The sequence below is a fragment of the Cryptomeria japonica genome, chromosome 6 (assembly GCF_030272615.1).
Source record: "Cryptomeria japonica chromosome 6, Sugi_1.0, whole genome shotgun sequence".
Taxonomy (NCBI): Eukaryota; Viridiplantae; Streptophyta; class Pinopsida; order Cupressales; family Cupressaceae; genus Cryptomeria; species Cryptomeria japonica.
This window is the reverse complement of record NC_081410.1, coordinates 75,815,880-75,840,972: the sequence shown is the minus strand read 5'-3', so window position 1 is coordinate 75,840,972 and position 25,093 is coordinate 75,815,880. Positions and strand designations below refer to the sequence as shown.

At 38.3% G+C, this 25,093-nt stretch overlaps 2 protein-coding genes across 2 annotated transcripts; both read right to left on the bottom strand.

Annotated features, from left to right (window-relative positions):
• Positions 1-7,616: 7,616 nt before the first annotated feature.
• On the bottom strand, positions 7,617-10,591 carry LOC131064183 (probable receptor-like protein kinase At1g11050). The gene has a single exon (XM_057998214.2). The coding sequence runs from the start codon at positions 9,955-9,957 to the stop codon at positions 7,993-7,995; it is 1,965 nt and encodes a 654-aa protein (XP_057854197.1). The 5' UTR covers positions 9,958-10,591; the 3' UTR covers positions 7,617-7,992.
• Positions 10,592-17,255: 6,664 nt separating this feature from the next.
• LOC131064184 (GDSL esterase/lipase At4g10955) lies at positions 17,256-18,898 on the bottom strand. Its single transcript, XM_057998216.2, has 2 exons — positions 18,553-18,898; positions 17,256-18,456 (listed from the first exon to the last, which is right to left on the bottom strand). Exons 1-2 carry the CDS (start codon positions 18,612-18,614, stop codon positions 17,475-17,477), a joined length of 1,044 nt encoding a protein of 347 aa, XP_057854199.2. The 5' UTR covers positions 18,615-18,898; the 3' UTR covers positions 17,256-17,474.
• Between the last annotated feature and the right edge of the window lie 6,195 nt (positions 18,899-25,093).

Below are 25,093 nucleotides of genomic sequence, written 5' to 3'. Positions count from 1 at the left end.
TTGTCCATGATTGTTAAAAGCCATGTGACCTTAGCAGATGCCCCTATGGACAATCAATATGATCCCTTCAATTCCCAAGTTAGTGTTAGCATTTCAAGGCTGAGAGTGCACATGGTGGACTCCACCATACCTAGTGTTAGTGCTTCACTCACTCCCTTGGGCTACACAGGCATGGCTAGTAGTTTGACCTCCACCACTACTCAAATTTCAGTAATCAGCGCTGGCACTACATCTGCAAGTATCTTGTTTTCTGCTAGAGGATCTGGTGGAGGTGGCAGCACACCTCCACCTCCTAATCCTATTTTGAACACTATTTTGGAGAATATGGGTCAGTTGCAATTGTAGCTCAAACCTAGCTTCTGCTTCCGATCAGTCATCCTTGCCTGTGTACAACAAGAAGAGTCCCCTTGATATCATCATCCTAAATACCATCCTTTCGACTGTCGTTGAATCCTTGAAGTTTGATAGGTTCAAAGGTGATGGGGACCCGAACGTGCATATAGATTCCTTCATGACTATGTGTAGTGACTACCATAGTCTAGATTTTGTTTTGTTGAAACTGATCTCGCGTTCCCTCAAGGGGATAGTGTTAGAATGGTATAACTCCTTACCTGACCACTCTATTTGTACCTTTGATCAGCTTATGAACCTTTTCCAAAATCAGTTTCAAACGAACATTGGTAGTAGGGTCACTATCGCTAACCTTGTTCATTGTAAATAGAATCCCAATGAAAAGATCACTAATTTCATTTCGAGATATCAAGCTATCTCCACCAAGATCCCCTTTTCCCTGCTAGATAGTGATCTGCAGAGGATGTTTATCGATAATCTACAACTAGCATTGAGGGAGAAACTATCTCTTAACCAATATTAGAACTTCGCTAACATGTTATTTGCTATCACTGATTACCAACACACTATGTCACAGTTCGGAGATGCTCCTTTGAACCCTCGTGGTGGGTCTTTTGCAGGCACGTCCACAGATGGGTCCCGAAAAAATAGGGTTGTCGCTAATGTTGCAGCTATTCCTCTGATGGCTAATATGCAAGCCCCACAAAAAAATAGTCTTCAATAAATTGAATGACTCCTACTTGAGCATAATGCAGTGGTTATTGAAAGACAACCTTATTACCCTTCCGAAAATCAAACCGTTCTTTGATAGTGGGCTTTATCTGCGTTAGTATGATGGTTTGAAGTTTTGTCATTATCATCATGTGCTTGGTCATGACACTGATCGATGTTATCATCTTCGATATGTTTCCCAAGACCACATCAAAAGTGGTGCAATCAAGGTGGATGCACAGAAGCACAAATCAAACAAGTCTGTTGATAAAACCAACGACTTGCAGATTTATACTGACCCTTTCCCTCTACATTCAGTAAACTTTATCTCTGCATCAGATCCTTCTTCGAGTGATGGTCCATATGTGAACATAGTCACCATCACCCCCATCAGCTCACCTCCAACCAAAAAGGGGAAGGTATTTGATCTATCCTTGTCATTTACCCCTTTGGATGCCACGTATTGTAGAGAGCCTTCTCCTCTTCATGCCCCTACCAAGTTGAACGGTCAAACTATCATAGGTGTGATGGTTGACCCCTCTAGCAAAGTCGATGTTATCACAAAGGAGACTCTCTTTGTGAATGACTGGCATAGACCGACGTATGATGAATGTCGCACAACTTTGAGGACGCATGATGGGTTCTCTATCCACCCCTTGGGTAGTCTCACCTTGACAGTCCTCGTAGGGCCTAAGGTAATGTACTATATGTCTGCCATCATTCTCGAATTAGACCTCTTCTAAGTTAAGCTTGACATTCCTTGGTTGATTGCTATGGAAGCGGTCCCCTTGGTTGTGCACAAATGTCTCAAGTTTCCCCATGAGGGCATGATGCATGTCATCTAGGACACTGGATACCAACCCCCCATCGCTTGTGGGGATTTTTGTTGGACCACTTTTGGCTTGCTCTGGTGGGGTCCATGCTTCCCCGCGGTGATTTAATGTATCACTTATTATCAATATAAAATGAGGGAGTCGGCCCCTAATTTTGTGTAGCCTAGTGTTTCGTTGCCACCTCCTGCATTGACCCCTCCATCGATTTCGGTCTTAGATCGCATAGTTCCTCTCATCATCGAGGGCTGAGGCTAAGCTTGCTCCCTCAAATAGACCTTTGTGTCTTCCTAGGACCGCACAACCTCCAGTGATGTCTATTGTTCCTGTGATTGCACCCAGCGCAGCCAAGGGAAAGGCACCCATGTTGTCAAAATTTGTGGCCTGCCCTCCCTTGGAGTTGTCGATCATGGTTGATATTCCTTGGCCCTCTCATTATGAGAAAAATAAGAACTCTTCTCGTGTCCCTTCATCACTGCCTATGTCGGCACTCTTTGTTCCTCTGGTCGCTCCTTGAGCGAAACAAGGTCGGGCGCCCGTTGATGTGGATGTGGTGCCTCTCTAGGATGCACCTCTTGTTTCATCGGTTGGGCCTTCTCCCATCCTTGACACAATTCCAAAGGCATCTTCTATGGATCACGATGCTCCTAAATCCTCTCTAGATCCAATTGGTGGTCCTCACCTCTGTCAGAATCAGCGTGCGCGTGAGCGTAAACACTTTTGACGGGCCCGAGCTCGAGAGCATTACATTGGTTTCTTCCATCTCTGCACCTATTTTAGTCTCGCTTCCTACTGCTTCAGGGGCTTTCAATCAACCTCCCTCTAAATGAGTGCAGGTTTTCATTGCTCCTAATTTGGAGCCGCCTCTTATCACTTCTTTGCCATTCGTTGCCCCGTGTCTCGGCCCCTTAACATGTCACATACACAGGTCATGCCTACTACAAATTTGTTTGCCCCACCTGCTTTGCCACCACTATAGCATCTGAGTTTTCCTGGGGTTCTTCAACTTGCTACGGTTGATAGGAAGCCTAACACTCCTATCCCGTGTAAACGTAAGTTTGAGTAGGGCCTTGTTCTGGAGTTCCGACGGTGCAAGTCTTCGTAGATATGTTCTTCATCCCTTCCTTTGCCTATCTCGGTGCTTGCAGGTTTGCCTGTTTTTGTTTGTATGATTGAGAAGTGATGAGGAGGCAACAGACCAGAAGGATAACCTTGAACCAACCAACCTTTAAGGCTCACAAACTCAACCAAAATCCCTAATTCCAAATATCCTTACACAATACCAAGTCAAGCAATGGTTCAATGACACCAAACAACACCTTGGAAGACCCAAAGGCTCCACTATTTCCACTTACAAACAACTAACACTTCTCAAGTTCTTGTGTGACTACCCACACCCTTACATACATGAGTGGGCTACTACTAGGCTTTAGGGTTTGAATGACCCACTTGACCAATTCAATACAACGATCCTTGGAGGGGTGTTATCACAACACCTTAACACAAATGAAATAGGTTTTCATGGTTTAGATCCATCAAAACATTAATTTTGACTCACTCGCCCACAAACTGAACCGGTTGCTATTAGGCCTCCATTTGAAGGAATTGGGTGATAACTTTTGACACCCTGAGGATCTAGGAAAACAAATTATATTTTCAAATACCCTTTTGGGAGTTCTCAACAATATCTCAGTTTCTGATACTAGACATGTTGGGATCCAAGAACACTGAGAGGGGGGGTGAATCAGTGTTCTACTGGTAAGATAAGATCTTATGCTTTTATAACAAACACATATAACCAGTAAACAAATAAACATATAACTAGAAGCAAATAAACAATCCACATGAATGAACACCATAACACACATAATTTATACATGGAAAACCTCAAAGAGGAAAAACCACGATGGGATTTGTAACCCACAATATCAATTCATTGGCCATATGAAAGATATTACATATAATGGGCGCCTGCACATGCAGGAAGGCACACTGCCCAGAGCACATTGCTCATCACTAAAGAGCCTCACTGACTACAAGCTTCTACTGAAGTAAAACAATGAAAGTGAACTCACAACATGCCAAATAGAGTTCTGGTTATAGCTCTGCTCTGTACTGATTCATAAACCTTGAACACTACTACTGGTATTACCTTCCCTCCACGAATGTCTTACAAAACATTTACAGATCATTGCATGATAAAACATTCGCATACAAATGATCTTCGCATTCCATAATCCTTACAAGTTCTACCCTCTCATAACCCTTAATAATTTCATATCGCATCTATATATAATAATGTCCTAACATACTGACCTATATATACCCATTACAAACAATATGCCTTATGTCGACTTACAATGCATTACAAAGGATATACAATGTCGGACTTATACAATAATTACAAAATGATTTTCTAAATAAATATTCTTGATGTCGGCTTCCTGAAGTGTGAGATGTCGGTGTCGGTGTCGATGTAGCCTTGAATGCTCCAAAGCTAGTGTCTGTCGGTAAATGATTCCTACCAAATCTTGTTTCCATATAGAATCTTGTTGCCATAAATGACAACAAAATGAATCCAATGAGTGTCAACTGCCAACAGGACCAACTTGCAGATATCCCAACCAATAATGCACTGACAGACCTAATAGGGGTATTAGACCTATTTGATTGAACGTCTTCCACAAACTAGTTTGGTTCTCCTAATGGGTGACAATAAATGACCATGAAATGTTATGTAAACCTCCAAAGTACTCTTCTACCACATTCAAACCCCTTTCCAGTGCTCTACCACTCAATTTTCATGCACTACACTCATCAAACCGGTCTGTCACATAGAGATGCTAGACCTAGGGTTAGTTCTCCATCCTCTACATTTTGTTGTATCCTCTTAATGGATTTTGGAACTAACATATGATATAGTGGCCTATCATCTCCTATAATGACAGAGTGTTCAGTTAAGGATTGATAGGCCAAAACCCATTATTGCAGTCAAACCTTAGGGTTTTAGGGGTTTTAAGCTACCTAGTAGAGATTTGCTTGTAGAATGGGGCAGTGATCACTTCAAGACTTCACCCTGAAAGAAAAACAAAGGTAAAATGATCTAGTTACAGGAACTATGCCATGAGCATTCTTGCCAATCCACCTTCAGTATGCAATCAACAAAAATTAGACAGTTCTATGAGTTTCCAAAAGTTCTTGATGCTTCAATTTCCTTTCCAAATCAACCAACATACATCCTTCGGTGTTTGGGGCCTTTAAAGGTATCTCCCAAATGAACACAACCTCCTCCAACTATTTTTCAAACTGAATCTTATCATCCATCACGCTAGTCCGCAACTAGTGTGTTTGAGATGTACCAAATAACATTTGTACCAAATCTCGACATCATCTCGCTGGGGGCAACCTCATTTGATCAAGGATAATCTGCCTCCCTATCGCGATTGTTCTTTCCCTGTATCTTCCTCTACTTTAACTTTGTATCCTTCGGCAAAGGCATGCTCGCTAAAGTGGAGGCAAAATGTAATATCAAAAATATTATCCCTTGTAATTAATATGACAAATGGTGCTTTTCTTCCATGTCATTGGAGGTCAGGATCTGCCATCATGTCCTTTTGTCCACTTAGACCATCCATGGCAGCTCTGGTCGAAGCATTGCCACCCTGCCAACTTGTCACCTTCGGGGACACATGCGCGGGGCGGAGACGTTCGCGCAATGCGCTAGCGTCTCGCAAATCTGATAGTCCGCAGGTGGCCATTTGAGTGTTACGCCTACGCTCGGAAGGAATTGTAACGCCTTTGCATGTGCCCACCGATGCCCGAATTCCTTCTCAGGCCTTTATCTTTCATGTTAGAGGCATTTGAGGGGATTCTTTTTAGCACTTTTCGTATTCCTTCTTGCAATTTGAGCTCTTGGAGATTATTTTGGAGACCACCACCATCGTTACAACACTTCAAGCATTTCAAGCACTTCACTCTAGCACTCCAACGATCATTCATGGAAGGGGAGTCTACTCAAACCTCTCTTTTTTACTTTCCAATCTTTATTTCCAATCATGTATTGCATTATCTATTGTCTTTATCATTTCTCTTTTCCCGTGGCTTCTTGGGTTGTCCGTGGAGGTGGAAACACCAAAATGGGAGTCTGACTTAGGCATACTCCAAAACACAACCCTAATATTTTCCTCTCTTGTATGTGTGTAGGAATATCATCGTGAGGAGGACATCGAGTTGCGGGGGGGCTTCATAGCATGGACCTATTGTGAGATTTTATTACTCCTTAGTATTTTCCAATCCTATTTCGTGATTCGTGTTTTTCGATCATTTTAGCATTGTTTAGTCATTTTGCAAATTATGTTAGTACATCCTAGACTCTGTTTGCATTCTGTGCTCCATCCGTATAGGACGACAACGCGTTGCGCTGGTGTCCCAGCTCCGCACACTCGTCCCGATGACAGAGACTCTGCAAATCCATCCAAAGATGCTTCTCGGGTGTCTGACACTTCTTGCATAATTATGTTATCCCCTGGGTCATCTTAGCGCCAGTTCACAAAGGTAATTAGAAGGACAATTTGTCTTCAAGGATACCTTGAGGTGGCAAATTCCCTCCATCACAAGCCCCACTTTAGAGTATATTTTAAACACTCATCACAAGCATAATTCAAAAATGGTTAAATGTATTTAATGTCTTTTGAGCATATCAATATCATTTGAATGTTTAAAAAGATTTTTAATCTTCCATGGACTCCCTTTTTATTTTGGCTTGCATCCTCACAATAAAAAATTACATTCATATGAAAATGGGAGTGTTGGGGGATTGTATGGTGACAATTGCATAACCATGCCAAATTTATCCTTATGTTTAGGCCCCACTTCAATTAGAGTGTCTTTTATGTAATATCAATTTTAGAAGTGGCATAATCTTACATGAATTTTTCTTAAGGCATTATCATATTCTAATCACATCATCACACATCAATATTAAAAACTAATTTTAGTCTCTATATCTCTAATTCACCACCTAGATCAAATTAGAACATATCTCAACAATATCATTCATAGCAACACTATTAAATCATTATATCAATATACATCATTATAGACATCTCTACATGCTTGTTTATTTTGTTTTATAATTGCTCCAAAGTCATTTTATTAGTGTAGGTAGGGGCTTGAGTGAGGAGAACAAAACCCTTGTTGAGTAGATTCGCAAACTATATTCATAAATTCATAAACACCATTTTTCCAAACTCGAATCACAAACACAAAAGTGAATGAATTTCAATTATCAAATTTGGTAAGTTCATTTCCAAGGGTACAAGTTTAATACCACACACTAGCTCACTTCTACAAGTGTGTGGAAATCAATTATTCAAGTGTAGATCTAAACCAAGGTAGAGTACGATTAACTTTAGATTTTGAAGTATTTGTCTTACCAAGCCTTAAAATTCCATCACAACAATCACCAAGTTCCCACCGCCTTAAAACAACATTTTCCCCTCTTCAAAATCCAACTAGATATCATATTTAACTAATTTAAATTCTACATTTAACTTTACTATTATCCTAACTCATATATCTAAATTAATTAACCAATCAGTTCATCTTACTATTATCCTAACTCATATATCTAAATAATTAATCAAACTATTCATCTAAAAAATGTGATTTATTCACATACATACATATAACTTCCACAACCTGAAATGCCCACAACACCCACCATACAGTTCAAATGCATGGTCCATTAATTGTTTTTAGATGAGCTCAAGTACCATGTTTCGCCAAAGAAATTGACACACCATCCCATTCCAACCTGCAATGTTGAGGATGAGAGGATTGAAAGAATCAATGAAAGATCTTTAATAACATCCACAAGTTCAAAAGAACTTATAGGATCCAAGGACGACACACTAGAGGATGGGAGGATTGAATGAATGAAAGAAAGATCTTTAATAATGTCTACAAGTTCAAAACAAGTTTTGGGATCCAAGTGCCACATACAACCCTCATCGCCAAAACCTTATTAAATTTTATAATCTCCTCTCAAGATCAGATCTTCCGCTGCGAGTTTTGATCCTCTATGCTCCCCAATCTACCCTTACCTTCCAGTCTGGTAGGAATTGGTGGATATACTCGAAACTGCCATTGACCCACTTCCTCCATTAGAGGTCCTCTCTGTTCCAACAGAAGATGCAAGCGAATCCCATCGGCTTAGCATGCTAGAAAAAGCAGAGGGAGTGTTTGGCAAAACCAGAGGATGATCTGGACGATCAGTGGACTCCAACATGGACAAAGCCTGCTGAATCGACGGCCTACATGCTGACCTGGCATCAGCACACTGCAATGCCAGAAAAACCACCCGCTCCATCATCTCTTTCCCCTCGCTCTCCTCCTCTCGTATTGTCTCCTCAATCACCTCCTCCACGCGTCCCCCCTGTGCCAGCTCATACGCCCACTCGGACAACACGTGGCTTTCCGGGCCAGCTATATCCAAAGCCCTGCGCCCACTCAGCAGCTCAAGCAGCAAAATCCCAAAGCTATAAACATCACTCTTATCTGTCAAATGACCATACAGAGCATATTCAGGTGCCACGTAGCCCAGTGTTCCCACAGCCCTTGTAGTATAATGCGTCTTATTTGATTCCTCTTCCTTAAATCTGGCTAACCCAAAATCTGCCACGAGGGCATTCAGATCAGCGTCCAGCAGTACATTTGCGGCTTTCACGTCCCGGTGAATTATCGCCGGCTTTGCGTCGCCGTGCAAATAAGCGAGCCCACGTGCAATTCCGATAGCGATCCGGTGCCGTTGAGGCCACGTCAGCAGGGGCTTATTTCCGCCACGTCGGAACAAATAATCTGCCAGGCTCCCGTTGGGCATGAGGTCGTAGACCAGAAAATGTTGGTGCCCGTGCCCACGGGTGCTGACGTGGATGCAGTAGCCCTTGAGGGGCAGCAAGTTCCGGTGCTTTACGCTGCTGATGACGTGGGCCTCGTGTTTAAACACCTCGTCGCCGGCGGTCGTCAGGTCGTTGAATCTTTTCACGGCGATCTGTGAGCCGTCGGGAAGAGTTCCCCGGAAAACCGTTCCGAAACCGCCTTCGCCGATCACGTTAGCTGCCGCGAAATTTCCCGTCGATTGCCGGAGATCGGAGTAGCGGAAGAACAGCAGACCGGTCGTGAGATCGACACTCTCCCGCAGCAGCTGCGATTCTCTGCGACTCAGAACAAGTCGTTTCAGTCTGCCGCCGCAAAATTTACGCTTTGCGATATAGAGACTGATGAATGTTAAGATAGCCGCCGCCGGAAGTAAAACCTTAAGCGCTAGGGTTATTTTCTTCTTGCTGCGGGAACTTCTCTCCCTGGGATTCGAACCTGCGCCCATGGATGCACCTGCGCCCACGGATGCCAAATCCGGCAAATGCTGCGCGCTGAGAAGACAATAAGCTGCATCCGGGCCAAGACCTTCGTAGCCATTAATGGCGCCCCCAACATAAATAATCACAAAGAGCTCGCAGTTATTCGTCGCCTTTCCGTCTTTTTCCATCAATTGACGGAGAACTCTCACCATGGCTCGTAGGCAGACGTGACAGAAAAATCGGTTCTTGTCACCGTCGCAGGATCTCTTGATTTCGGAAGTATTGACGGCATTTTCAAAGGAATTTTTGTTCTGAATACTGTGACAGGGTGTAGGGCCATTGACATAATCTTGCGGCTGAATTTTGCAGCCATTGAACACATTATTTTGTCTGGCCACTCCTTGGGACTCCATTTGGCTTTGTATGGCGGCCATGCATGCTCTGGAAGTCTGAATGTCCTGTAAAAGAAATGAGCCGGTTCTGTGCATCCATGAAAAAAGCAGGATCCGCATTAAAACATCAATGGCCTCGCAGCAGTGCGTTCCTTCCTTACATTTCTGTACGATCCATGGATGAGAAGACAAGTAACTCACATTTAATGGACAATTTCCCTGTAGGGTTTCCGCCGCCGCCGCCGCCGAGATCTGATTCGCGCCAGCGGAACCTAACAACAATATCAGAAAACAAATCAAGGTAATCTCACACATGGCTTCCCCTAAATCAGTCTGCAAACATTTTAGCACAAACACTGCTTTTAATTACAGTTTGCTCTTGTTTAGTTGGGAAGTTTCCTAGCATTCAGCTAATGCCTTACAGCAAATCATCCACACAGGGAACAGCCATTCCTTTTGGAAATACAAGAATACTTATTTGGGCTTCATTGGAATCAGAATTCACATGGCAGGCATCCTCACTTCCGCAAGAAAAAATAGATATTTCATAGATTAAATTGTTTAATTTCAAGTTGCGGAGCAAAACGGATAAAGCTGAGAATTAAAAATTGAAATCCACTCGGATTGTATTTCCCACAAGGTCGACAAGAATAGTCGCACATGTTCGCCATTGGAAAGGCAAAGCTTGAAGCGCGCAAAACAAATGACAGTCAGAAGGCATCTGTATAAACAAATTATATTATGAACAGATAATACAAAATAAAGCTGCCCAATCCACCACCTAAACCTGCTGACAAAGGTGCCATTAACGAGCTTGAATCTTTAAATATAAAGAAGATGCTACAATACAAAGCATCCACTGTACTGTACACCCAAATTCCATGACATTTTAGTACTAAGATACCAAATAGTAATTAATAAATTGCAACTGGCAAGGACAATTGTGACGACATTGAAGGAAGGTGTCAAGTAGTGATCGATATCAGCTTAAAATGAGAATTATAATAAACTCTTTCTGAAGTACAGGTAAAGGAAAGATCGATGTGAAGCCCTACCAAGAAATTGCTTATATTTAACACAATTTCAACCTAATTGTATGAAATGAGTGTTTTTTCAGTCCATGAAAAATAATTATGAGAGATTTTAGATTCAATTGTATTGGTAACATATAACTATAATGATCAATCATCAAGACAAAGAAATGAATTCTAATAATTAACATGTTTTATTTAATTGTTTTTCATAAGATTGTAATATTATGGATATACTGTAGATCTACAAGATAATAAGAATAATGATAATAAAATGGGGAAAGGTCGCATAGCAACTAATATCTATTGTTACAATATGATTGAAAATATGGTTGATCTTAAGCAGATCAAATAGTTTTGTTTTGCAGTATAATTCTCTCTCGTGAATGGTATGAGTAAGATGGATTAGATTTCTACGTCTATAACGAGTATTGCTTTGTTTCTAGATTTTATTGTGTATGATTTTTGTTTGTGTCAACGTTTCGGATCACACTCCATGATCCATCATCGGAATGAGAGAGCTACAAGAGAAAATAGTTGATTGCAATCATTTGAAGACAACCAAATATTAATTATTATAATTACCTTACTATGATAGAAAAGTTGCAACATGATTGATAGTAATCAATTAAAGAACTAGTGAATATTAGTTGTTGTAGTTGTCATATAATAAAGAATAAAAAAAAATCACACTAAACAAAATAAAAATTTATTTTATTTGGTTTATATCAAGACAAGAAATCTGGTATTATAATTAAATAAAAGGTTATTTTTGAACTACCTATGCTTGGTCAAGTAAGGTAGTTCAAAAATATAAAATCATGTTTTATTGGTGTGCCAATGTCATACACAAGTTTTAAATATAAAATTACAATCACAACTACCTATACTTGGTCAAGTATTGGATCTTCTCCCCTATTCATATATTTTAAAAAATTGCTTACACAAGAGTGACAAAAATATTAATAAATTATATTGTTTGTTAAAGTAAATTTCACTTGTTTCTACAATATTTCCTAATTGACAAGTAACAATGATATTAATGATATTAGCATAGTAGTAGGCTTCTTGTGTATATTTTCTACAAGGCTTCGTAAAACACAATTTTTTCAAATAGATGGAGAGGGCCCAATGGTTGGTTGGGTATTGTTAGTTGTGATAGTAATTGAACATTTATATTTTAAAAAATTGCTTACACAAAAGTGACAAAAATATTAATAAATTATATTGTTTGTTAAAGTAAATTTCACTTGTTTCTACAATATTTCCTAATTGACAAGTAACAATGATATTAATGATATTAGCATAGTAGTAGGCTTCTTGTGTATATTTTCTACAAGGCTTCGTAAAACACAATTTTTTCAAATAGATGGAGAGGGCCCAATGGTTGGTTGGGTATTGTTAGTTGTGATAGTAATTGAACATTTAAAGCTTAATGAGAGAAGACCCAATAGTTGGATAGCAACTGATAATTGTGATAGTACTTGTAAATTTAATATCCAATGTATTTTATAGTATAGTACTATTAGTTGTTAGAGAAGACATGATAGTTGAAGACCATATAATACCAAATAAATAAAATGTATCTATTAGATCCAAAAAGTAGCGAACGATGTGATGTTACATTGACGCAGCAACAAAACATGATTTAATGCACAACTATTGATTCTTGTTATACAACTATTAGCCAAACCTTTTTTTAAGCAAGAAAACTAATATACATGCTCAATTGACGGTGAGAAGTAATGTACATGTTTAATTGAAAGGTGAGTAGCCAGTTAATTGAGAAGAGTGATGAAGTGGAGATGGTAGCTTAAATAGTCTTTCATTAGGTAAAGGTAGGCAATTTTTCAAATATTGTACATGCACTTGGAACTCTATGGAATGAATCTGCAGGCTCTGTGAAACAAAAGTAGCCTGAGAAAGGCAGGTGATAGAGACTTTCACACAAATAACTGCAGAGAAGAGAAAACGAGCCTTGCGTATGGTGACAATCATCTAGTATTTGTACATATTGTATGGTGAGAAGAGCGGATGGAGCATTGTTGGCCTCCTGCTATTATTGAAAAAGAGTAGGCAGGTTGAACTTTGAAGAGATTGAGATTTATTTGTTTGTGGGTGGCACTGACAGATTCAGGTCAAATCAAAACTGTTACATTCAAACCTGATCAGATCCCAATCCCAATTCATTCCACATGATGTTGCATTTCAGACAAATCTTATCTGTGAACTGTTTCTGAATCGCAGCTTTTGAATGAGTTTTGTGGCACACTTCAGTTCAACTTTTTGAGAATGTGAGAGGAAGTACTGTTGTTTTATCAATATCAGGATTAAAATTCACAGTTGAATCCTCACAAAGCAAGATAATTTGATTCGTATGAACAACTTTAAGTGATGTTATAATCTGAACATGACCGGCGAGCGGATGACAGGACCATCGATGGTCTAATTATTTTATGTCTGTAGTGACGTGAGGTACAGATTTGTCGTTATGATATTGGCCTCTACCCGACAAGTGAATTACCACCCTGCTGATACATCAAGCTCAAAATATCACAATTAAAGAGAACAATATCACAAATTTATAATGGCTGGAATATGCAAAACTGTTGTTTGGGAGAGTTCCAGATAACCACTTCCCTCCAATCATCAATTAAATGGCTAAATTCTTCTTAAAAATAAAAAGTTTGCAGTGAGTAAAGCACGAGACATAGGTGATTACAAGAAGCCTACATAAAATTGGGGTGTATAACATATCAAAAACATATATAATAGGGTCATTCAAAATGGTTTTTTGATAAAGTGGACAATTAATGTTGTCATCCCTTTGCTTAAAAATGGTAATTTCAACTACCCCATCAAATTGCTGCACTATAATGATAAACTCTCTCTTCAAAAAATTCTTTGAGAGCATGATAGAACATTGAATCAATATTTGGGAAAAAAGGAGGGAACCATTGATCATTGCATTACCCTCAGACACCAAACTGAAAAAGTTTGAGATAAACAGTGAGGATAGGCCTTTTATTGTTTCATTGACTTCAAGAAAGGTTTTGACACTAGTCCTAAGCAAACTATGGATAGACTGAAAGAGTTAAAAATTCTAGACAAGTATAGGGTTGTTATTGATAGGTTATATGACTGAGTTCAGGCCAAAATTAGAACCAAGGAAGGTAACTCGGGGCAAAATTATGACCAAGCAAGGACTACCATTTTTTCTGGGGGGGGTGATATTGAAGTCAAGCAAGGTTGCCCTTTATCTCCCATGCTATTTGGGTTGTACATTGACAAATTAGAGGAGTGGATAGACAAGCTTGGTGTTGGAGGTGTGCATATTACTAGCTATTTAAAAAGGTTGTTGTAGATTATCTTATTTTAATGGCAAAAACAAAGCATGATTTCAGGGAACACTTGAAGGCTTTTGAATTGTTTTGTCAGAATGTTGGGATGTAGGTAAACACTAGTAAAACTAAGGTCGTGAGATCTTTATCTTGAAGAGAAAGAAGACTCATATGGATTTTTTCTTCGAAGTTCAAAGGTAGCCCCTTGTAAGTGGTTAATGATTATAATATCTTGGCCTTGATTTCCATAAAAAGCTCAATTGGGAGGTTCTCCATGTAGAACAAAAGGATACAAGAAGGATGGAAAGCATTATACTCATTACAAGAGCTAAATTGTGGGACTGGAAAACTAAGAAAACTATTTTTGGGTTGTTGTTTGTACTAATAGTGTTATACGGGTGTGAAGTTTGGGGTCGCAACACATTGGCAAAGAAATGGAGATAGATAGAGAGGTTACAAAAGCATCTAATCACAAGCAACTTCAAAATAAAATCATGGGTTGTACCTAATTGTTGTTGGGTGTTGACCCCTCTCTTGTAAGATCAATGTCATAGATTTGTATTATGATTATTTAGTCTTTTGTTGGTGCCTATTTTCTTATGTAGTGGAGAGGTTGTTCTTGTTGTTATTTTCTTTGTGTCATTGTGTTTCATGCAACACTTGTGTGCACGTTGTTGTGTAAGTGCAACATGTTGAATCTCTCTTTAGTGTTGTTGTCGGGAGTGTTGGAGGAGAGTAAAGTATTGTAGGGTCGTCTTCAAGCATTTCATCATTCAAATTTAGCTCCAAATCAAGGTTTATAAGATTTGCTATAAAGAATTTTAAAAAATAAAATTTATCAATAGCAATTAATTTTTTAAATGCAAACCAAATATGATTCTAGAATACATTAAAAGTTAATGCAAGTACCTCTTCGATGGCATGGAATTGTGGCTCTCCGGATCCTTGTAAAATTTGTAAAGCACAATCACATTTTAGAGAGTAGAAGGCAAAGAGGGTGAGTTAGAAGTTGAGGCCATGAGTTTCAAATGAGGGCATGACTTCTTTATTTTTTGTTTTCATCTTTCCAAAATGTGAACGAGTTTTGCAAAAAACTTAACATGAGTGCATTATGGAAGCCACAAAATGTGCTCAGATTATTGTGGTATTACCAAGTCATAACACAAGTGTGTTTTGTGATTTTCTCAAAAATATGCTTGCGTTTTCTTTATTTTTGGCATATTGGCCACCTTTAGTACACCATTTTGGTACACACTCTACTTGAAGACATCTCCCCAAGGAACTTGGTCTTATAAAATTAAAAAGAATCCTTATGATATATATCAAAAATATTTAGAAGAACTAACATGAGGGATATAAACTTCAATCAACATGTGAGCATTCTAAGCATGTTTTACCTCCTCCTCCACCTAATCTAAGGATAAAAGAACTATGTTTCTGAAACTTGTTTTTCAAGCTAAGAACTCTTCTTATTCATGAATGGAAATATAAATATTTATTGGTTGATGAATGTAAAATCCTTTTAACTAGCCACCTTAAAAGAAGAAAGAAAAATGGGTGAAGAATGATATTCCTATAATTGCACCTATTGATAGTATTGTTGCAAAGAGTGACATCTTATGAAGAAGAAACTCATATAATTGAAATAAGAAACCATACCATTGAGGATAACCTCTTGGAGGGAGATCCTTCTTATGGTCCATGTGACATTGAGAATTCTTGTGCTTTATAAATATTTATATATTTACATTCATAACATTTACCTTTCTTGCATGTTTTTACTTCATCCTTTTTTTATGTCATGTTTGTTTTGCATGTCTTCTTCTATATATTATGTTTTGTACTTTGTTTCCCCATATAGGGACACCTTTCCCATCTAAAAATAATATTTTCTTATAGGTCATGTGTAGCTCCTATGCTTGCCTATGTTCTTTCTCAACTTTCCATTGACATTTATGTTTCGGCATATTATAACTTATTATGTTTCTATGTAACATACTTTATGATGCATCTATGTGCATTGTGTTTCATAATTATAATGTTTTGTCAAGATCATTAAGTACACTAAAAATTAGCATTTTATTAGCTTACATCAATTCAAAATTAAAATATATATGTTGATTTCAAGTGCTTCAGGCTAAAAAGCTAAACCATTGGTGTCTCTTTCCTTTATTAAAAGTTGAAACATTATTAAAAATTTAACCCATTTAATTCATATGTAACTATTTATTTTACTTTGACATGCATCTACCTAGTAGTTTACCTACAATCAAGCTGGAGATGAAATGTAGTGGTGAAAATTGCATACATATACCCTTTTTCTCTTATAGTTTGGAATCATTTTGATTAGAATGTCCTCAATAGTATAATGAGCTTGCTAACCCCATATTCTTGAGTGAATTTGACTCATGAAAAATCACATATTGCAACCCTCTATCACTAATTTGTAGATCTTTGTTCGTGATCCCCAAATTTATTGCTAATCACCCTATAGATTATATCCACAAATACATACTTGGTCCAAGTCAAAGTCACTTCTATAGTCACAAGTTTGAACCTTGAATATTTTGAAATTTAAATTTACAATGTACCGACCTAGATTGTGTAATTCAACTTAGTGCATGCTTGTTTAATTTGTGTGTGTATTTGTTGTATTTAATGATATTTATTTACTCATGTGAAATCATGTTTGAGACTAACCTAGGGTTTATGTAAGGACTTATTATGGACCATTTATGAGAGCACTCTAGAAACATTTATCAAAGTAGTATCACAAATCGTCATCATAGGTATATTGCATGCTTGCTTGTTGCCTTTGATCTTTCCCTCAAAGTTGTAAAGTTAATCTTGTATGGGTTTGACTAAGAACTCGACCCTTATAATTTGACAAATTTCCTAAAAGTATTCCTAAGCTTTGCATGTCCTTATACACATTCAAACAACAAAAATTGAACTAAAGTGAATTTCAACAATTTGTAGTTGATTGGATCCTACGGATTCGTATTCATCGCCAACTTTAGATCCACAATCATAGAAATTAGATTTGCACTTGCATGGATAGTTCAAAGCAAAACCCAATCATTGACAAAATTTAAAATCTTGATTTGAATCAACCTTAAAATTTCAATTGACAAATCGACTACTAATATCTATCACAACATTTGCCATCATCATATACCAAACTAAATATCACATTTAATTTATTTTATTTAAATATTTAATTTTCAACGACTTTTCACCATAAATCCAAACTCAGAATTTTATTTAAATTAAGTGTATGCCAATTCTTTGCATATATTGAATATTCAATTACCCTAGATAATTTACATGTAGACAGTTTCAAATTCGTTTTTACAAAAAAATCGAGGAATTGCAGAAGTGGTCGTTCCGACAAGCCTGTAATTAAAAAATATGCACAGAACACGATATAATAATAAAAAAATGGTGGATGAATACGTCGTCAAGTTTTAGATGCCGGCAGTCTAAATAACGTGCATCGAAATTGCAGATCCGGCGACCACCATTGATGGATGCCATGAGCTCTCTTAAAATCAGGCGACGGCCCCAAATTCAGCGTCAATTTCGCCGACGGAATCAAATACGAGGCCTTGGATTCCTTCCCAAATGCAGCCATAATCGATTCATTAATCGAATGGCGGGCAGCAAAATCATCAATCCTGCCCACTCCGAAACCCATCCCATGAATTCTCTCCCTGTTCCCGAAGTAACCAACATAACCAGAACAAATATCATCAGCCGGATTCACATAAAGATTAGGAGTCCAGCTGCTCAGAGCAGCAAAAGCATCGCGATCAGACCCATCTTGTGTCTTGCCTATGACGGCCATAGCCAAACCGGCCGTCACGAAGCTGTGCGCGACATGAAACCCTAATTTCACTTTCTCATTTTTTATTCTTTCGAGCGGCGCAGAGGCAAATGGAGGATTGAACAGATAACTTTCCAAAACCAGACCTTCATCTTCGCACAGTTTTCGCGCCGCCAGCATCGCAAAGGCGGCGCCCAAAGAATGGCCGGCAACCCAAACTTTACAGTGACCGTGCTTTGCAATGGCGGATCTGACGGCGCCTAGGGCAAAATCAAACCTAGGGGTTTTGTGCAGGCCGTTGGTTATCAGAACCAGATCGAGTTTCAGATCCGTCCGCAAAGTCTCGGGCTTTAAAATCGATCCTCTGAAGGCCACGACGGATCTCGGAATGTTGGTCTGGTGTTTTTCATTTTCCGCTCGTTCAAAGACGGCCCCGAAGATCGAACCCTCGACCTTGTCAACCATAATCTGTACGGGATTGTAATGGAAAAATGTCCACCAGGCAGGAGCTAGGGCATCCTGCGGACTCTGCCGTTTCTCTTGGCGATCTCTTTCCAGAACGTAAACTGCCTGCACCAGAGCCCCCGCAACGATTCGTCTGTGCGAAGGATCGTTCCTGCGAAGCAAAATTAATCAAAAATCGTGTTTTTCACGCTGCAAAATAAAGGATTTCGGGATTGAAACAGGGGATGGTTTGAAACAGAGAATTTACCAGTCAAGATTGTGAAGATTACGGGGTCCCGATAGATCGAAATTATCGCGCTCGCTTGCCATTCAATTGTACAAATCGTTGCAGTTATTTGTTCTGAAAGAAATCAAATGCGTACTTGCTGCATTTGAGATCTGTGCAGTATTTAGTACGACGAAAAAATTGCTTGTAGCAGCCGGCCGTCTGACCATGTCCGCGGATGTCGAGATTGCGTGTAACGCGTTGGTTGTGGGGGCAATTTCGCCATTGTCTTCTGCTAAATTTCTCGTTGACTGGTAACATTTTTTCAGGTTGTTCTTGGAATTTTCCCCCATTAATTCCAATGCGAATACAACCTGGTCCACTTTGTCGATCATGTTGATGAAGAGTACATCATTTTTTATAGGGAGTCGTTATCTAGCCAACTAAAACCTAATTTATAGGAAGGAGAGATTTTTAAAAAAAAAATTATCTGTTTTCTTTCACATGGGTTGCATTTTAGTTTGTTGGATAGCTGTTTTCGTAATAACAAGGCTTCTCTCAAAATATGACTTACATGGTCCAATTGAATTTGGTTGTCCATAGCTACACATTTTTTATTTTAAAAATATTATAATTGATTATATATTGATTACATTATCTATCAAAGTTCAAATTTTGGAGGATGCTTTGAGTTAGGTTCGACCTTCGAATGATTTTGACAAGCTAAATCAAGGCAACTTAGTTAAAGGACAACTTCTAGTTTAGATGTATTCTCACTCAAAAAGTTATAATTTGCTATATAAAGATAAAGATATTAATGTTTATGTAATCAAATATATTATAATGTGTAGATTTTCCAAATTAAGGCATATACAAAAAATATATAAGGGCTACTTTTCAAAAATTAAAAAAGGAATTATCTCTTGAACAAGTATATAACTATACTCAATCAACCTATGTTCACCCTTGAACTTTTTGGACACAGTGAAACTAGCTCCAAAAAGTGGTTATAAACTTCATGTTATTGATTTTTTCGAAAAATCAAAGCCATGGCTTGTTTTACTGATCGCGATCAAAGATCTCGATTTTTCGGAAAAATCAATAACACGAAGTTTATAACCACTTTTTGGAGCCAGTTTAGCCACGACCAAACTTTTTGGGAGTTTTCTTCCTTAAAAATTTCATGTCTATACTATTTAACCTAGATGTACTTGGTTTGATTAAGCCTCTAGCATATATAATGTTCTAAATTAACTTGGAAGAATTTGAGTCAAACCAAACCTTATCTATTGCCATTTCCCTTTTTTATCATCAAATACTATCCTTAAAATTCAATCCAATAAATCTCAAGATGTTGAGAACCTAAAATATTTAAGCACAACCCCAAAGTCCTAGTAGTCCATGTTAACCTATTTAATAATATGGCCACTCACAAACTTTCACATTCTTGGAACTTCCATATCAACCATCCTAACAATAAATTTAGAGACAAAATTACCCAAGTGTAGAGTATTGTTATTTTGTTAAAGTTTACAAGTGATTTGACACAATCCCACGACACTTGCTTGTGGACAAGCTTAAGGCTTTGACTTTTCCACTGCTATAAATTTCATTACAAATAACACTATCAATCTATTGCTGGCAAAATATGAAGAATGACTACAAATTGTAGTATTTTTATAGTACCACATGTGTCAAACAAAGTTATCCACTCTCTTCTACACTTTTTAGACTCTAAATCAACAACCTAGAGAAAATCATATAAAAAATGACAATACAAATCTCACATTTGGTTTTGTTGCCTAAAAATTGTTAATGCATTAGTAGCTTCTGCAAGATAAGACTCTTCTAACCTATTAATCTCCTTTGTTCTATTTTGATTATGCTTTCTGAACTGAATATGTTAATCGGATTACAACATTGATCATGATTATGATATTGACATTGATAAAAGAAGGATTAGATCGATGACTTGCTTAACATAGTTAAGCATCGATCTAATGCTATCGAGCTAGTAACCCAATAGCACATTAATGTCAATCCATAAATGGATCGACATTAATATGCTATCGGGGTATTAACCCGATAGCATATAGAATGTTGTTGTTATCGAGTTTAGTTCATAAACCTATTTGGGTCATTAACAAAGCATCTTAACTAAACACCGCTTCGAACAAGAGTTTAATTATTAATGTTAGTTATCAAACATAACATAGATTGGGATGTGCGCTATGAAGAGGCACCAATCAATGGGTGCCTTGATCGGTCATGTCTAAATGACATGACCGGTCAAGACATCCATTGACCGGTCCTCTAAACATATAAAGCCCGATATGAATCATTTGGAGAAGACATAGAAAAACGTAAATGATCTCTCTCCTTCAACCTGCAAACAAAACAATAAAATATTAGACAATATTATCACATATATATAATAGTTCTTTTATTGCAATTGAATATAACTTTACATGGTATCAGAGCCAAGTTGATCGAACTTGAGGCTATTCAATTTTGTGAATAATTTAAGAACAAGGTTATATACTACATCACATTCCTCCAATGGCCAGGGCAATCAAATTCGAAGACAGACTCGGAAGTGGCGATGATTTTTCAGCCTGAAAGCTCAGAATCCAGATGATCTTAAAGGAGAACAAAGTGGATTCATTTGTTCAAACTAAAAATGATCAACCTGAAAATGAACCTGACAAAACCACATGGATTGAAGGAAATGAAAAAGCAATCAAAATAATAGTTGATGGGGTGAGAAACAACATAATGCCCATCATAAGAAAACATCAGATAGCCTATAAAATGTTCACAGCACTTGAGAGCACATTTGAGATATCAAATGCAAGTCGAACTCTGGCATTAAAACAAGAAATAAATCATATCACCATGAACAAGGGGGAGACAATCAATGCCTACTTTATGCGGATATCAATTCTAAGAGATGAACTAGCAACTCTGGATTACGAGATCCAAAGCAAAGAGTTAACACTCATTGCTCTAGATGGGTTGCCTAATGGATGGAGTACATTCATCCAAGACATTAGTGTGAGGTCCAAGTATCCTAAGTTTGAAAGATTAAGGGATGATTGTCTTCAAGAAGAATCAAGATTGAACAAGATGGGAATAAAACAAAAGAACATAGATGAAGACCTTCAAGTCCTAAATACTAGCACAAATAAGACAACCAAGAAGAAGCAATTTAGGAAGAGGAAGGGTCATCAAGGCAAGAACACTTCAAAGAAAGACCTATCACATATTCAATGCTATAGGTGCGATAAGTTCGAACACTTTGTTGCAAAATGTCCAGAGAGAGCCAAACAAGCCACATTTGCCAGAGCAGGAAAATCTAAAAGAGAAGATGACTCCCAGAACTATGTCCTCTACTCAGCACTTACAAGCCATGCATCAAATAAATCTAACTCCTGGGTGATCGATAATGGTTCATCCAGACACATTACAGGGTTTAGAGAAGTGCTAGACTCCATGATAGAGGATAATGAAGAGGAAGTAACCATCGGAGATGACTCCTCACATCCAGTTAGAGGAATTGGTTCCTGCACCATCAAACTAAAGACAGGCGTATCATTGCAACTTGAAGGAGTATTGTATGTCCCCGACATCAAGAGAAATCTAGTCTCCATATCAGCCCTAGAAGATAACGGATACAGAGCAACCTTCATGGAGAACAAAGTGTTGGCTTGGCCGACAAACTCTTCCATCAAGAAAGCTAAAGTCATTGGTCAAAGACGAGGCTATTTGTATGAGTTGTGCACAGAGCCCAACCTAGCCCTAATTCATGAAGCAGCAAATGCAAATGAGGTCTGGCATAGAAGACTAGGCCACCTGAATTATAGAAAACCTTGTCACAGGTTTACCTAAGTTGCAACAATATCATTCAGAGGCATGCAAGGGATGTGCCCTAGGTAAAAATATCAAGGGTGCCTTCCATAATAGTACTAGGAAAACAAGCAAAGTATTAGAGTTAGTTCATTCTGATGTATGTGGACCTATGTCCACTCCCTCTCTAGGAGGATGTTTGTATTATGTAATTTTTGTTGATGACTACTCTAGGAAAACTTGGATCTACTTTCTGAAGTGCAAAGAATCAGAAGATATCCTTAGTAGGTTTAAAGAGTTTAAATCACTGACAGAGAACTACACAGGTAGCAAAATCAAAACCCTAAGGACTGATAATGGGGGGGGAATACACATCAGAATTATTTAGAGATTTTTGTAAAAACTCAGGGATTAAGAGGGAGTTAATAATACCTTATATTCCTCAACAAAATGGGGTAGCTGAGAGGAAAAATAGGACAATTGTAGAAGCTGCCAAAGCCATGATTCTTGATCAGAATCTAAATATCAATCTTTGGGCAGAAGCAACTAACACTAATGTGTATATACAAAACAGATGTCCTCACTCTCATCTTGAAGATAAAACTCCTGAGGAAGTATTTACCAAACTAAAACTAGATATCAGCCACCTTAGGATATTTGGGTGTCTTGTCTATATACATGTACCTAAAGAGAAAAGACTAAAACTAGAACCTTCTGGAAATGGGGAATACTTGTAGGATATAGTGAAACATCCAAGGCCTATAGAATATATATACATGGTCAGAAAAATATTGAACTTAGTAGGGATGTAATCTTCGAAGAAGACTTAGCCTTCAAAAGAGCCTTAAGTACAATAGAGCCTGAAATCTATATCCCCACTCCTAACATAGAAGAAGACCCTACTCCTGAGCTTCAGAGGGAGAATCTTGAGGAAACTATAGGTGAAATTCCAATCCCACCTAGAGAAAACCTCAAGAAAAGACCTCTATGGGCCACCAAGACTGTAGCAGAAGCTCAGAAGTTTGCTGCTCCTTCGGGAACCTTTAGGGAAAGCAAAAGACCTAATAAATTCACTAGCTATGTTGCTCTCATGAATGATCTCTCTAAAAATGAACCAAACAATGTATCAGATGCACTTAAACATCAAGTATGGAAGGATGCCATGTCTGAAGAGTATCAATCCATTATGAAAAATGATGTTTGGGAAATTGTTCCTAGGCCAACCAAGAAATCTGTGGTTTCATCTAAATGGTTATTCAAAATCAAACATGCTGCAGACAGTAGTATTGAGAAACACAAGGCCATATTTGTGGCCAGAGGCTTCTCACAAAGGGAGGGAATAGACTACGAAGAAACTTTTGCACCTGCTGCCAGGTATACATCAGTAAGAGTTGTATTAGCCATTGCAGCAGCAAAAGGAAGGAAGGTACACCAAATGGATGTTAAGATAACATTTCTAAATGGTGAAATCTCAGAAGAAGTCTACCTAGAGCAACCTGAAGGGTTTGAAATTTATGATGCAGAGTCTCATGTGTGCAGACTCAAGAAAGCTCTATGGGCTTAAACAGGCCCCCAGGGCCTAGTATGAAAGAATTGACACCTATAGATCAATGCAAGAATGATCTATCCAAAGAATTGGATATGAAGGACTTAGGACTCCTTCATTACTTCCTAGGATTGGAAGTATGACAGAATTCTAACAATATTATACTAAACCAAAGAAATTATACCTTGGACATCTTGAAGAGATTTGGAATGCATAACCGCAGACCTATGACCTCTCCTATGGAAACAAATTTACATAAACTTAGAGAAGCAGCAATAGAGTCACAATCCACTGATCCTACACTCTACAGACAGATGATTGGGTCCCTGATGTATCTAGTGAATACAAGGCCAGATATCTGTTATGTTGTCAATGCCTTAAGTCAGTTTATGTGTGAGCCTAAGGAAATTCACTTGATTGCAGTGAAACACATTATGAGATACTTACAAGGTACTCTAAACCTTGGTCTCAAATATGAGAAAGTCAATCTAGACCTACACGAATCTACAGACTCAGATTGGGCTGGGAGTGTGTCTAACAGGAAAAGCACTTCAGGGTGTTGCTTCAATTTGGGATCAACCATGATATCTTGGATCAGCAGAAAACAGTCTTCTGTAGCTAGAGTTCCACCAAGGCCAAGTACATTGCAGCTTCCATGGCTGCTCGAGAAGCAGTATGGCTTAGGAAGTTGCTTGTGGGACTATTTGGTGAACCTATGAAACCCACTGTCATCCATTGTGACAACCAGAGCTGCATAAATCTTTCTATAAATCCAGTATTTCATGACAGATCCAAGCATATTGAGATTCCATACCATAATGTGCGAGACATGGTAGACAAAAATGTGATCAAATTGGAATATGTTAGTGATGCTCTGCAAAAAGGATTAGAAAATCTGTTTGATGGCAACACACATAAGAGCACAAGAAACAAACGTTAGTGTTAGCAACAAAAGATTATCCTAAACAGGCATATCAAGAGAGATATTAAGCATGAAATAGAAAGCATATAAACATAGAATGAAATAGCTAATCAAGATGCTCATAGTTGCTCCTCCCTTGTTCCTCTCCTCTCCAAGTCCCAAATGAGTGTAGCTCTCAGCTTTTAGCACTAGCCATGGATGCCATATGGAGATTCAAGATGGTTGAATATGATAAGCAAATACTATGCAAGAGTAGATAGTGATGCTAT